This window comes from Lissotriton vulgaris, chromosome 11 (genome assembly GCF_964263255.1).
Source record: "Lissotriton vulgaris chromosome 11, aLisVul1.2, whole genome shotgun sequence".
In the NCBI taxonomy this organism is placed as follows: Eukaryota; Metazoa; Chordata; class Amphibia; order Caudata; family Salamandridae; genus Lissotriton; species Lissotriton vulgaris.
In genome coordinates, this window is record NC_141699.1 from 77,855,113 (window position 1) to 77,871,666 (window position 16,554).

General features: G+C 47.5%; 1 protein-coding gene across 1 annotated transcript in view; it reads right to left on the bottom strand.

The window, feature by feature from the left end:
- GALNT9 (polypeptide N-acetylgalactosaminyltransferase 9) overlaps positions 1-16,554 on the bottom strand; it is a 739,748-nt gene that overhangs the window by 82,729 nt on the left and 640,465 nt on the right. Inside the window, exon 8 of the mRNA XM_086944705.1 lies at positions 3,615-3,752. Coding sequence (XP_086800831.1) covers positions 3,615-3,752 — 138 coding nt within the window. The remainder of the gene's footprint in view (positions 1-3,614; positions 3,753-16,554) is intronic.

Below are 16,554 nucleotides of genomic sequence, written 5' to 3' on the forward strand. Positions count from 1 at the left end.
CAAAGGAACGTTTAGGAAAGAATAAGGCAATGGACCTCTTTGACTCGGAGTACACATGTGTTCGATCCTGGAAGTCGACAAAAGACTCCTCTGACTCTGACAGCATGTCTGTCCAATCTTGTGAGCTGGTCGAGTCATGGTCCCGACAATGGCCGTGGTGTCAATCACCTGAACATACCATAGAACCGAAGGACACTCCATCCATCAAGCGCATCCTGTCTCAAACTCAGGTGTCTGAAGACTCGATCACCTCACAATACAATCCATCATGGCAGTCGCCGGTAACTCATGCCCGAAAGCAGATGCCGTCACCCCTGGTGGGGTCAGCAAGGTTGACTCAAAGGGCACGCCGAAGGAAACCGAACAGAAGAGACCCTGTATGTCGAAGGAGAGAGGAAAGTGCACCTGCCCAGATAGCTAAAGGGGTCATCAGCTTGAGATGTGGAGGGGAATGGGTGAGACCATCAGAAGCCGCTAAGGAGTCCCCGAACCAAGTGAGGGTGACTCGGTCAGACATCACCCTGCCGTCGAGCGTACATGGCTCTGAATGAGAGGACAGTGCTGCCTTCGACTGGACCGGACAGACATACACAAACTCACACATGGGTGCTCGGAAGAGAACCAGAACGGCATCCGCTTATGACGGCGAGCAAGCGACAATTGAACAAGAGCCTGTCACAGTCACCTCCCGAAGGACAACTGCCGCCGCCCCAGAAGATGAAGATGAGCAGACAACCCGGAAGTACATTGGAACGTGCCATGAACTGGTAGACAAGAAAGTCACACAAGACATCATGCAGTCTCAAGGATGTATTTGTGTTGTCAAGGAGATGCTTGTCAAGGCAAAGGAACATCACGCCATGGACAGAGATATGTACTCATATGGATTAAAAGGGAACAACTGCAGGCCTGTGTGGCTGACAGTATACTCAAACTATGAAGAGGCTCCTGACAATGCAAAGGAGCATCAGTGTCCTGAGAGGCCTGATCGAACAGCTGCAAGGCTGAAACCAGAAGTCCAAGCAGAGGGTGATCCTGACGACGGAGCGATGGATCACGACAAAACATTCAATGACCCGTTCGACTGACAGAGCAATCGTGATCCCTTTGTTTTGTTTATTTGTTAACAAAGGGGGAGATGTAATAGTGTGCGGTCTAGTAGTTGGGTGTGGGCGGAGTGAGAGGGGCCAAATGAAGAGGAGGAGGCACGACAGGAAGAGGGCAGTTAGGATAGGGACAGGGACGGAGTGAGAAGCACATAATAAAGCTCCTACAAAATAAGAACCTGTGTCTGTGGTTCTTTGTAGCACAATGCTACACTCATAAGCACTATTGGGAATTTGAAGCGTAAGTCTGTAAAATTGGTGAAAGCTGGGCAATGTGCCTAATATTTGGACATGTAAGGTCTCTGTAGCATAAAATGTCGTTGTTCCGTCTCAGCCTGTAAGATCTCTCTGGCTGGATATGATTCTGTAGCATATGGCTCGTGGGTGTGACATCTGTACAGCCTTCCTTTTTCTCATCCTGTCACTTCATATAAGTAGTATTATTGTATGACTTATAATCTACTTGGAAGGATGCATGGACAAATGAAAGAAAATGGAAAGTTGAAAGAGGAAGCAGTCGTATAGATTTTGTGAATAGTTTGGGCTCATATCAAAATCTGTACCCAGATTAGAAGAACCGTCCTTTTGAGTACATTTTTAAATTTTTTAGGAAAACGCCATTAAATGACGTACAGTTCTTCTGGGGCGAACCCTCTCAGTTTCTAAGGTGTAACTCTGGCTTGTTTGCACCCAGGTTATTTGGTGCATTGGCCTCATACCCATTTCAATTGTGATTAGGGCTGTAGAGCAACTGGCACCTTTTAATTGCAAACTGGGGCAGGACCCGCACGAAGCCAGACTGTTGGTCTATTCTAAAGAGAGGCATTTACATGCAAATGGCCCGATGTTCTCCTGCTTGGGTGAAGATATTTTACTTTATTTTATTTAACAAAAGACTTTGAGGTTATGCCTAGAAACCTACGACAGTGGCATGTTTGCACTGCAGGAATACTCCTGCAGTACTTTGTGATTTGCATAATCTCACGTGGAAATAGAAATGCAGGCATTTTCGTAAAAAACTTGACAGCACCAGTGGACTTGCAAACTTTTTCTTTTCTTTTTCTCCACAGTGAAAACCTTTTTCATATGGAGGAACCCTTCCTCTTCCATCTCCATCCTGTCAATGGTGGGAGGGGCCATGTCTACTTCACAAACGGAAAGGAATTTACTCCTACCCCTTGACAGGGGTAAGTTGTTTCCAGATATGTTTAGGGATGCCCTGAAACGTATAGGACACTGCTGCCATTAAATTAACACCTCTGCAAACCCTCACCGCCTACTCATAGATGTGCTGTCACCGAAACGTCTGTGTGAGGAAATCCTCTTTCAAATGCAACACCGATTTTAGGGAATAGCAAAATGTGTTGGGCCTCATTTAGGAGGCTGTGCGTCATTTTTAACCCGCCGGTGCGTCACTTTTTGTGACACACCAGTGGCATAAAAAATGCGCCTTGTTGTGCCATATTTACAAAGTGACGCATCTAGGTAGATGCGCCACTTTGTAAACCTCTGCGCCACATTATACCTGCGCCAGGTATAATGTATGCAAGGGGGGGCGTATTGACGCAAGAAAGGGTGGTAGAAGGGTGGTAGAAGTGACGCAGTGAAATCTATGAGATTTCACTGCGTCACTTTTAGGACGCCGTTGCGTCAAAATTTTGCGCCTGCCTCACAGGGCTTGCCCCATGTGAAAGGACGCATTGCTGGAGTTGCGTCCCTTTTTTGACACCCTCCAGCAATGCGTCACTTTTGCGCTTACAGATACGTCAGAAATACTGAGGTATCTGTAACTCCTTGCGACATGAAGCGTTATACATTAAATATGACGCATCAGGAATGTCGCAAGGAGTGAGCACTGAGAAGTGACGCATCGCTGCTTTAACGCAGCGATGCGTCATTTCTCATAAATGAGGCCTGTTGTGTTCATGTGAAGAAAATTTTCTTTGCTTGTGGAAGTCAACCTTCCGCCCAACTAGTTTTGGGAATCAGGCACATGACTCTTAGTAAAAAACTTTTTTATAGTGAGAGATTATTCTGAAAATCTGGCATGGATCTGGCCCCCGTAGAACAGCCTTGATATACTTCGGGATACACCATTCCATTATATAAGATAATGGAAAGAAATAGTATGTAATCACGTCTCTACGCAAGCGAAGAAAGACTGTAACTTGGAAATTAGGTCTTTCTAAATCCATGCCAAGGAACCATCACTTTGCACAGTTGAACCATTACTCTCTGTAACCCATTTCTTACACTCAGTGTCTACAGCTAAATGGAATCCTGCCACGTGCACTCAAGCACTCACAGGAGCCCATCTATTCTGAAGCCCTCTCAAAGAGGGTTATTCTTCTCAATGGGAACGCCTGACAGCATTGATTAAAAGCGGTGTTGAAACATAGCCATGCGCGAGCTACCAGGCGGTCTCGCATTGAGTTCCGAGCAGCTATGGCGTAGAGTAGCCGTGTTGCATATTTCAGTGCCATGGCACTGAGTGTCTGGGCGGCTTACCTCTCCGTAAGTGACCGTGGTGTTGTACACTCTCATTTCCGGATACACATTATCCAAGTACCACTTAAAACTTCGGCATGCCAGTCGCTGGCGAAGCGCGATCCTCTCCGAAACATCGCCAAAGTCTACTCCTGGGTTCTGTAAGTAGGAGAGAAACCCAGAGGCATTAAGTAATGAAGCACATACATTGCATTGACATTATATTACTAATGAACAGTGAGCGCATGGGCTTTCAGGTTCTAATGGACAGCAGTGAACTCTACCTGATAGACTGTGTAGAGCGGATTCCAAAAATGCGCAGGATCTTCCTGCTGAGAGCAAGTGCTGTTAACAGCTGTTAATGCCTCGCTGCATGTGGGCGATAAGGCTATTAGTATCTATGCCACCAATACACCCCTAAAAGCAGACAAACTAGCAAAATATCCACATCATAATCCTTCAGCATGCTCCAAAACTTGTAGCCAAAAAACAGTTGTTCGCTTGCCAATTTTGCATCATCACTCATCACCAATAATAAGGTTCGGGATTAACCCTATATTTGTTGATGTTTAGTTGCACTGTAAAACCTATCATGCCATCATTTACTGGCTGACTCTCTATGGTCAGCATTGTAAGCAATCTGATTGGCCAAGCAATGGTCAGCATTCCAGATACCACGCTTCCTCCGTAGCACCAGCCGTAGTACAGCGTCTAAAGGGATCGTTTACTCAGTAGGACACATCGTTGAACTTAGAAGAGCATAGGGTCTTGCACATTGTCTATGGAGCCCATCTAAGCAGAGCTCGTTGTACGAGGGGGCTGGTCCTGTTGTATGGCATGGGATACAGTTGGTGTTAGTAAAAATATGTGTTCTGCTTCTTTGAAATTTCCAGAGCAGAGCTTACGCTCTAGTGACTCATAGAATTGGCACATAGTTTCTCGTGAGTCTGCAGTCGACACAGATTTACTTTAAGAGTGAAGCAGAATCTTGGGGACACCATGAAACTGCAAACGGTCAGAAGGAAATTCAACAGAGGATGCAACAGAGTTGCCTCTGATGGAAAACCAGAAGACACATCAACATTCTTGGTCTTGGACCCATCACTTTCCGCGTAAGCTTTGACAGTTCATTCTTGCTGCTCATGAAACACAGAGGGCTAATGAGGTCCTACTTAGCAGTTCAGCTAGCATGCAGTAGTTCCTGGCTCCAATGGTTCAAGAGACGACAGCAATGCTTGTTGCAAAGGTAGTAATTGAGCTTGCCAAGAATGGCCAGACACATGGGGGCCGATTCACAGAACTAATCTGAGACAAATTCCTAAACTTACTACTTTTGGTAATCACAGAAGGAATTTAGTAGTAGTAAAGTCAGGATTTTGTCTTAAGTTAGTACTTTGTCTTAAGTTAAGTTTTGCCTTAAATTAGGATTTTGTCTTAAATTAGGATGCTGTCTTAAATTAGGATTTTGTCTTAAATTAGGATTTTGTTTTAAGACCAAAACTTAAGTTTAACTTAGGTTTAACTTACGTTTAACTTAATTTAATTTAAGACAAAATCCTAATTTAAGACAAAATCCTACCTTTACTACCACTAAATGTGTTCTGTGAATACCAAAAGTAGTAAGTTTAGGATTTTGTCTCAGATTAGTTCTGTGAATCGGCCCCTCCACTAGGTAAAACAAAATAACCAGGAATCCATACAACCGACTTTACTTCCAAGAGGTGTTTTCCTCAGCGTCTTTTCCATGTTCAGTTGTAGTGGCATGCTACTTAAAGTCCTGGATAAATAGTAGGTCAGTAGTGAGACTTTAATTTGCTGAGCTATATCTTGGGGACCAATACTAATTGGGAAAAGGCTTTAAAAGATCACTCAAACAGCCTTTTAATTGAGACTGATGGAGCACAAGCAAACCTTCTTGTTATGCTGAGCTCAGATGGTTTTTAAGGGCTATGTAGTACGTATAACCAGAGCTTAATAAAAGAACACCAAGCCGCAGCACTTGAAAAAGATTTTGCAGCTGAAAATATTGCTACTTCTGAACAGCAGGACTGCTGGTCCTGAAGGAATTCTCACAGATTTCTGCAAGACCTTTGATAAGCCTCTAGCTCTTGTACTTTTCGGGCACATTTGACTCTGGAAACCATTGCAAATTCAAGGGAAAAGCTGCAATTTAGTGCCCATGAAATTGCTACATTACACTAGATGTATCTGAGCAACAGGCTCACTCTCATATCCTCCAGGCAAAGAATAATCTAGTTTAGGGTTCTCCAAAGTTGGTCCTGGAAGGCCTGATCCATGCCACATGTGTAAGATAACTACATTTATCTAAATGGGAATATGCTAAAAATCTGGCATGGATCTGGCCCTCCAGGACTCACTTTGGAGAACCCTGATCTAGTTGAATAAACTAAGGGGCATATGTACAAGTCCCTATAGGCACTTCACATTATTTACAAGGCAGCGTTAAGCCTCTTAACATGGCTCCACGCTGCCCTGTAAATAAGGCCCCCATTCACGCTATTTTTAGCATGAAAGGGGAGGGCTGTGGGTGTTGAGGTGGGTGTTCCACTGCAACACCCATTGTTTTTCACTCTGCCCCCTATTTACAAGGGCAGCGTAAATATGAGGCAGCACCAAAATTAAGGCAAGGAAAAACCTGGTCTTAAGTTGGCAAAATGAGGAGAAATGCTTTATTTCTCCTCGTTTTTGCTTTTTACATGTGTAAAAACGCCTTTGATTGTTCATATGTGGGAATGTGACCCTTCCTTTATAACTTCCATGTGTGGTGCATTAAGCAGCACATATATAAGTGACAAAATGGCATTTCAGGATTGTTTATGTGCAGTAAGGGTCATGTTCCCACACATAAACAATTCTTCCCTGCACGCAGACACCCTTGCACTACTGTGCAAGGGTGCCTGCATTGGCGCTATACTGCTAAGTGTAGCGCCAGCGCAGTGGGAAACGCAAGGCTGCACCATATCCATTGAGAATATGGTGCAGCCTTGCGTTTCTGAAGTGGTGGAGTCAGGCATTAAGCCATGACATCTGACACCTCACTCCGCCACTTCCTTGTACATATGCCCCTAAGTTTTACAAAATACAAGTCATTGCCGCACAGTCCATAGAATGCCCTGAACCAGTAAGGAGTAAAGTAAATGTTGGGGCAGGGGTATCCCCTCTATCGCTCAGTTATCCATGCACCTCTGTGGCACCTTCTTGTTGATGTTTCACCTCAGCACACACAAGATTCCCCCTGCTTGTATGCTGCAGCTTATGGGTTGGATTGTGAGGTAGAGCAGGGCTTTGTGGCAGTCACATCTGGCATGACTCACGGGTATCGCGTGGGGAGGTTACGCGGGGGTGAAAAGTTTCATTTAATATTTTTAAAAATATATATTTAAACTTAGAATTTTGCCAGCTGGGTCCCGCGTCTTTCTCTGCTCTCCTGCTCTCCAGGTACAGGAAGCAGAAGCAGGCAGCCAGGCTCCCTCCCTCCCTTAAGCCAATCACAACGCAATGCTGCAAGCAGCATTGTGATTGGTTGGGACGCCGCCCAGCCAGGGGCTTATGGGGAGGCCATTTCCTCCATGTAGGCTGCATTAGAGCCTGCATGGAGAAGGGCAGAGGGTGCATGACTGGTTTGGGCCACCTTAGGGGGCCGACCAAACAGTCTTTGCGCATTCTGGAGTGGACAGGCACACCACTCCTCCCCTGCTCTCAGAGCAGAACCAAACAGAAAATGGTAATAACTGAAAGTTATTACCTTTTTATGTTTCTGCTTCTCGCACTTCGAGAAAACAGGTGGGCGACGCTCCTCTGCCCTAGTGAAGGAGCCCCCCTTCTCTGTGGTCTGGAAGGGCACACCAAGTTAACTCAGCTTTTGTTGAGAGTGACTACTGTCCACTGACCAGGGTGAGAAACAAATGCAGTGGTGTCAGCCATTGATTACAGATGTAAGAACAGGCCTTTCTCCTGTAAGCCAAATGGGTAGAATACAATATAGACCTTTCTGTCACAGAGGGTTCGGTCAGGCACTTTTACAAGGGTCCTTCACTCTATGTGAGGGATGGGCACAGCATTGTAAACATGTTCTGTGACCGTGTGGCAGGAGGAACATTGGGTTGTTGGCTGAGTGTTACTGCAGGAACAAAGGAGTCTATTTGGACCTCTAATGTTCACCAAACAGAAGATAGACAGAGCCTGCCAGACAGACATATTAATTGTAGGAAGCCATTAGAACGTTTCAAACAGTTGATGAAAACTATCTTGTCAGGGATAGTTCTAACAGTATGGAGTACCATGGCGAGTGAGAAGCAAGTCCATAAATGGAGAATGGCTCATGGACAACTGATGCGGTGGTTGGCCGTGCAGGCTATTTAACAAGAACAAAGAGGCCGTGAGAGGCAGAACCTGGTCACCAAAGTTGGAAGATTCCAGAAGACCATTGAGAGCCACAGCTTTTGTTAGCCACAGACTTTGGTTGCCGCTGGATATTGAGAAGATTCCTCATTCCAGTAATTGGTGTCGTTTTCGATTCTACCTAGAATAAAGCACTTTCTCTTTTTCAGGATAAAGCACTGATTGGACATTGATTTATTGTGCTGTATTGCCATTAGGCTGGTCCCTAAGTGTCTAACACCCCACCACCTCCGTGAGTAAGACGTGTGTCCCTCTCCTTTGCTATCCTATGGATCCAGTGCTAATGGGGTGTAGTTGGGGCTCAGTTCTGAGTCTATTAGTATTGCAGCCCATGGACCTTAGACATAAAAAGCCACAATGCCCATAGCTGGCGCACAGTGACCCCTGCCTTCCCTGGGACTCCTGAATCACTTCTGACAGTAATCCAAGCCTACTGCTACCAATCCTTATATGAAAACGTACCACTAACAAGGTTTATTGTAGGCATAGGGACATACATTCCCCACCTTTTCAAAGGGACTATTAGCAGGAAGAATGCATACACAGATATATATATGTGTGAGTTGAGGACCCACGTCCGGTCCCCTGGAAACACTAGGCACACCCAGAAGTTGATATTTTGCAACACAAACTTATTTATTATGAACAATTAGCTCATAAAACGTGTGCACTAGAATGATGGTAATATCATAATAATTTCAGCAGTCATAGTATAAAAACAAATGGAGTTTAAAAATACCAAAAGCATTTTACTTCATACACTCTACTTCCTCTAATAGATTAGTCTAGTTCTTACCTGACTCCTATAAATATTTAAGTATATATTGCTATCTAATAATTTTTATCTTATGACAGCAGTTAGTAATCTCTGGAATATATGTGTGCCAAGTCATGTTTCCATCCTAGTGTACCTTAGAGAGCTGTCGGCCTTCAGTCGGGTAACGGCTCCCTGGCAAATACCCTCTCAACAATCATAGTCTGAATGTCAGCCTTGCTGAATCTTCACTTCCCTCTTTCTAAATGTTATCTATCTATCTATCTATCTATCTATCTATCTATCTATCTATCTATCTATCTATCTATCTATCTATCTATCTATCTATCTATCTATCTATCTATCTATCTCTATCTATCTCTCTCTCTCTCTCTCTCTCTCTCTCTCTCTCTCTCTATGTATATATATATATATATATATATATATATATATATATATATATATATATATATATAAAAAAATATATATATATATATATAGGATTTGCCGATGATGGAACTTAATTAAAAATGTACACGCATATGGAGTTTGGGCTTGGTTCTTTCTAAAGAAAATACGAAGGATTTGTGCAATATATATATATATAATTGCTCCAAGCTTTCCCAAGCTATGGGCTGCACTCCAATGCGTGCATGAGACATCAAGCCTTCGTTCGGTACGGACTGCAAACAAACCCCTGATACCTAACAGCAATTCCGTCAGCTCCTGACGCGTTTCAAAGAGAAATCTTCTTTTTCAAAGGTTACTGCTGGCGAAACAATATGACGTGCTCCCGGTCTTCCTCCTGAAATGCTGCCATTTGCCACGCCCCCAGATGGGCTAATTATATATCATGTGGGGCATTCTGGTTATGGAAGTACCGGATCTTTAAGCATGTTGCCGTTGGTAACAATAAAAAACACCCTGGATGAGCCTCAAGGGCGGTCTCTATCCTGATCCATAGCCGGTGATTCCAAGGTTCGGCAAGATGGAATACCAAACCCTTTGGCCCCCTGGTATGCGATGGTGCAAGCCCGGCGGCAGGGACGGCCGCCTAGTAAATTGTATGCTCCAAGCTTTCCCAAGCTATGGGCTGCACTCCAATGCCCGCATGAGACATCAAGCTTTCGTTCGGTATGGACTGCAAACAAACCCCTGATACCTAATAGCAATTCCGTCAGCTCCTGACGCGTTTCGAAGAGAAATCTACTTTTTCAGAGGTTACTGCAGGCGAAACAATATGACGTGCTCCCGGTCTTCCTCCTGAAATACTGCTGTTTGCCACGCCCCCAGATGGGCTAATTATACATCATGTGGGGCATTCTGGTTATGGAAGTTCCGGATCTTGCCTGGCACACCAGGACTTCTGGGGACTCACACAGTACCCACCTGGCCAACACAACAGTGTGGACCAGTCTACCCCCTGGGTGTGACTACTGCCCCCCTTCCAGGGGCAACCCTGTCCACCAGGACAATCAGCCCCAGGGGCCACTGTCAGTGATGAGAGCCAGGCCGCATTCCTTTCAGGCCTCTCTAACCTCTGTGGCATCAGAGAGTGGGGGGCAGTAGCTCCCCCTTTTGCCAAGTCAGGTAGGGCATCCTGACACTGGCCCGCCAGCCCAGGGCCTGTACCCTCAGACTGCCCAGAGGTCACGGGCGAGACTCTCCTACCCCTACCTCTCCTTCTGGGTTCCTGCCCTCTCCTCCCAGGAGAGTCACCCACAGAACACAAATCTCCCACCATTTCAGGACCTCTCTCCAACAACTGGTCTCCCAACCTAGGGTCTAAACCCTTGGGTTGCACCAGGGTCAGAGGCGAGGACTCCCTCCCTCTGTACCCCCTCCACAGGCCTGCACCCTCCCTGCTGGAGCGGTAACCCTGGAAGCCAAACTGGTCAGGACAATGGTTACAGATGTCCTTCCTTCCAGGTCAGGCAGATCCTGAACCTGGCCGCCCAACCCAGGGACCAGTACCTGCGGTTGTGAACTTGCCCGGCGCAACAGGACTTCATTGGGAGCACCCCTGCCCCCCGAGGGCGACACACAACTCAGGTGTCATGCGACAGTCTGCCTAGCACAGATCTTCCGACCCCTGTCCATCTGACAGCGCGGGAAGATCCCCTAGGACAGAAGTGATGTCACCATGGTCACTCACTGGTGACTCAGCACTTCTGGCTGGCCCCTGTCCCACTGGTTCTCCCACTGGGGACTCCTTCCCTCTCTGACCCCTCAGTCTGGACTTCTGCACCCTCCCAAATGGAGTGGTACTGCCAGACACCAGAACTGATGGGGGTCTGGTTACAGGCACTCCCCGTTCACCAGACACTAGGAGATCCTCCTCAAATTGCCCACTAGCACCCTCTAGGCCCCCAACCTGGTGTTCCCTTAAGGAACCCTCCAGGCCCTGAGACTGGGTTTTGGGCACCCTGGGACACGCAGTCCCACATTCACTCCCTCTCCACTGAGACTGGACGTGAACCCCTACACCCCTCCCACTACACTGTGATTTAACTGGGGTACACTGAACCTCTTCCACCTCACAGGTCTGGAAGATATCTGGGCCCCTCTTTTTGAGATCACTCCCCAATGCCTCTTCAGACTCTCTGGACTCCACCAAGAAATCTGCCTCCTGCGCAAGCTCCCTGGGATCAGAGAACTCACACTCCACCGGGTGTTGGCATAGCTCTGGAAAACAGGGACTTAAAATGTGCTCTCCAACAAATGAATCACACAGCCCCCCAGAGTTGTTAACCAAGCTACCCTTTGCCTCACCCTACAGTGCCTCACACAAGTACCCCACACCACTCTCCTGAGATTGGCAAGACAGTGTACTACTGTCTCTGTCACACAATCCACACTCCTCTGGCTGGTCTTCACACACACACATCAAGGTTTCTACCATGGGGAAACCCCTCTCCCTGTACCTCTCATTTAGAGTTAGTAGAGTGTCCCGCCCACCACTAGGAATATGGTCCCCTGTGTCAGTCCCCCAATCTACTTCAGGGACACTGCATACCAATAAACCTGAACCCCTTGGTGTATGTCAACCCCCTCCCTCAAGTTAGGCACCACACCTCTGGGTGTTTGTACCTTTCTCTCAGCACTGGAAACTATAATCTTGCTACCACCATCTGAGCTGGACTCCACCTCCAACTCAGAAAAGCTCACCTCTTGAGCTACCCATGTTTCTTCTTCAGCTGAGACACTCATGGCCTCAAGTCTCCGAGCTCCAAATCAAGCTCCCTCATTCTCAATTCATGGGCCAAGGTCAATTTCAATTCCTCCAGGGCACGGGCATTTTTGCTCTCCTCCGCCGCCCTTTCTCTCTCCTCCGCCGCTCTTTCGCTATCTTTTTCCATTTGCTTCAGCTTCAATTCAAGCCTCAACATTTCTAACATATGATCTCTCCCCCTTTGGTTTTCCTCCAACTCCCCTGGGGAAAACTTTCAACTGAATGGTTGCTGCCAGCCCTGGAGGCTGCTCTTGACATAGGCAGATCCTGTGACCTGAAACCATCCCTTTCTGTATCATCCTCCACTTCGGCACCATCTGTCTCCCCAGCCTTTTTGGTTTCTCACCAGGCTCTTAAGGCCTTCTGGGGCTCCACCTTCTTGGAGCGGCCCTTCATGAGGCAGCCAAAGCTCCTGCAGAACTACTCGAGTTGACCTACTTTGTAATCACTTAACATTTCAATATCAAACTCCAGTTCTGCAATCTCACTTGCTGGTTTACCATTCAGAGACATGATGCTTGGATTCTTTCAGGGTTACGATCAAAAATAGAACTAAAACAAAAAAAACTCAACCGTAGTATGTAGTGAATAGTGGTCTGCACTCACTAGTGATGTACACCAGTCACTGTGGGTCTAGTACAAATACAAGTTCAAGATCCCACCGCTGACCAACAATAATAGAACTGGTGGTCTCTTGTTGGCAGAGGTAGGTACCACTGTCCAAATAGGGACCCTTGCTTCTAGTCAGGGTAAGAAGGATACACTCTTCAGATAACCCCTGCTCACCCCCTTGGTAGCTTGGCACGAGCAGTCAGGCTTATCGAAGGCAATGTGCAAAGTATGTGTACCAACACTCACAGTAACACAGTGAAAACAACACAAACTGACCCCACAACAGATAAGAAAAGTAAAGGTATTTAATCCAAACTACACAAGACCAAAACTACAAAAATCCAACATTCACAGTTCAAGAATATTGTTCAAAATGAGTTCTTAGGGTTGCGTTAAAATAATCCACAGTTGCGTCATGTTTTAGCTAACAGTACCTTTAGATGCGACAAAAGTTCCAATTGAAAGCTGTAGCATTGAAAAGCAAGCAATGCGTCACTCCTGAGACCCTGGGGAGGCGCTGCGACAACCCCACTGGACATAGCGGGCATGTTGCAGTGACTCCGGTCTGCATGGGAAGGGATGCGATAACTTGCGTGGATTCCTGTGCACAGGTTTCGTTGGAAGCAGCTCGTAAAAGGTACGATGTGACGATCTTCGGGGCGGCGACGATCTCCGGTACAGTGACGATGCGCGGCTCAGCGGCAAACTACTCCTCTCTCTGCCCCTCGATGCGATGGCTCTGCGACGACTCTTGCCGTGACGTGATGCAGTCCGCAAGCAAGCGGTGCCACGATCTCACCCAGTGAAGACAGGCTCTTATGTGATTCTTGCACCGGACTGGTGCGTCCCGGAAGCAAAGGCTGCGACGACTCTGGCAGCGGCAACAGGCGCTACGACGCTCTCGGCCTTCGCGGCGGCGGGAATTTCCTCACACTGACGGGGATGCGCTCCGCAAGCGAGCGATGGGTTAAAACTTGCAGGAAGTTTTCAAAATCTTGGTTTCCATCTTCCCAACACATGTACAACTTCCAGAGGCACCACAACTGGCCCAAGCACTCTAGGAAGGACAGAACTCTCTCAGCAGAGTTCAGGGAAGCTGGGGGTGAAGTCCTTTTGTTCCTGGGACTTCTTAACAGGGAGCCAGCTCTTCTTCAGGCCCTTGGAGATTCCTTCAAGCAAGGGGACACAGCACCAAGCAAAGTCCTTCCCCTCTCCGGGGCAGCAAAGCAACTGAAGGTCAGTCCAGCAAAGCAACAGCAAGACAGTCTTCCTTCTTCAGTCTTCCCGCTTTCTACTTGGCAGAGGTTCCTTCTTAATTCCAGGATGATCTAATTTTCTGTAGTCTGGGGTCCTGCACTTATACCCCTAAATGTCTTTGTTCCCTTTGTGCAGGAGGGCTCTGAGCCGGGTCTGAACCAGTTCTGGGTGTTCCTTGAGCACTTTGTTTTCCTTGCCTCTCCTTTCCATTCAGAGAGAGGGGCAGGGTCGTCAGCCGCACAGCAGGAGGTGGAGCCAGCCTTGTGGAGGGAAAGCAAAGCCCTGGAACACTTTGTTGACATGATTCCTTCTCTCCTTTCACAGTGCAGGGCAGAGACATCAGACGCACCACAGGGGGTGGAGCCAGCACAGTGGGGGGCAGGCACAGTCCTATTGAGGTCCCAGGTGCAACTCCTCCCTCCCATCTAGATGCAGATCTCTCTATTTACCACTGGGTGGACTCATTCTGTCTCCTGGAATCCCCCAGCCCTGTCACTCACAAACCAGGCAGTCAATTCACAAACAGCCAAAACACACAGAAAGGTCAGACAAGAGAACAGCCACTTTCTAAAAAGTGCTGTGCTCAAACACAGGATTTAAAAACCACCTTTCCTAAAAGATGCGTTATTAATTTCTAAGTTCAGGGCTACCAGACTTTTATGTCCTATATTGCTCCTATGGGAAGATATGCAGGTAACCACTGTACACAGCATTCCCCATTATAGCCCATGGGCAAGATAGCCTTACGATAGTGAAAAAACGAAAATGGCTGTAATTCACTACCAGAGCATGTCACCTGCACTAGTACATGCTCTACCTTTCACATACACTGCACCCTGCCCAGTGGGGGTACCTTGGGCCTTCCATAGGGGTGTCCAATGTGTACAGAAAGGGAAGGGTTAGGCCTGGTCATTGGGGACACTGGCCAGGTTGACATGGCAGTCCACAGACTGCACATAGGCACTGCGGTGGCAGGCCTGAGACACCATTTTGGGGCTACTCATGTGGGTGGCACAATCAGTGCTGCAGGCCCACTAGTAGCATTTGAATCAGCAGCCCTGGCGCACTCAGTGCACTTTACTAGGGACTTCTTGGTGATACAAATATGCCAATAGTGGATAACCAATTACAATAACATATGCACTTTAGCACTGATCAGCAGTGGTAAAGTGCCCAGAGTCCTATTGCCAACAACCACAGGTCAGGAAAAATAAAGGAGGAATAAGCAAACAGTTTGGGGATAACCCTGCAAAAAGGGCTATTTCCAACACACATAACAGTATTTTGTTGTAAAATATTAATTTTGTATGCCCTAGCCTTCCTCTCGCATACTCTAAAAGAGTTAGTGTTTCAATGTTTACATCTAATTAGCTCTGACTTGTATGTAACATGTATGTAATATATGCCACACATGAGACCAGCTTTACACTAGGAGCAGGGCAGGGTGTGTATGAACTTCAGATGTACACTAGCAGCAGAAGCAGGGTGCGTGTATGCACTCCAACTGCACTGTAGGAGTAAAGCCAGGCTCTGTGCATGTACTCTGAATCAAAACTAGGGGTGGAACACCGTCTGCCACCACACCCTGCACACATGCCTCCGAGATGCAGGGATCCACAACAAAGCCCTGTACTGGATCACCTCTTTCCTCACAGGCAGAAGCCAGAGAGTCCGCCTCCCCCTTTTTGATCCGAAGCCACCACGATCACCTGCGCGTACCCCAAGGATCATCCCTCAGCCCAACCCTTTTTTACATCTACATGTCACCGCTCGCCAACAACGTCCTAACACACTTCCTCAGCATCGTCTCCTACGCCAACAATACCCAGCTGATCCTCACTCTCACCAAGGACCAGGCCACCGCCAAATCCAACCTCCACGAGGGAATGAAGTCCGTCGTAGACTGGATGAAGACTAGCTGGCTGAAGTTGCACTCGGACAAGACAGAGGTTCTCATCCTCGGATCCAACCCCTCCGCATGGGACGACTCCTGGTGTCCGCCCATGCTGGGAACTGCCCCGGCACCACCAACCACGCACGCAACCTGGGCTTTATCCTGCACCCCACGCTCTCTATGACCCAGCAAGTTAACGCTGTCTCTTCCTCCTGCTTCAACACCCTCCGCATGCTCCAAAAGATCTACAGTTGGATCCCCACCGAAACAAGAAGCACTCATCAGCAGCAGGCTGAATTATGGCAACGCCCTCTAAGCAGGAACCACAGTCACACTCCAGAGGAGACTCCAACGCATACAAAACACCTCTGCCCGCCTCATCCTCGGACTCCCTCACCACAGTCACATCACCAACCACCTGAGAGACTTGCACTGGCTCCCAGTCAACAAGAGGATCACCTTCAGGCTCCTCACCCATGCCTACAAAGCACTCCACAACGCTGGACCAGCATACTTCAACAAATCACTTTCTTCCTACACATCGAACCGCCAGCTTCGCTCCGCCAACCTCGCCCTCGCCACCGTCCCACGCATCCGTCGAACGACGACCAGCGGCAGATCATTCTACCACCTTGCCGCCAAAACTTGGAACACCCTCCCCGCCTTCCTACGGCAGACCCAAGACATGCTGACCTTCAGGAGACTCTTCACGACCTGGCTGTTTGACTAGTAGCTGCCCACACCATAGTGCCTTGAGACCCTCACGGCTCTACAAATGTTGTGACTTATT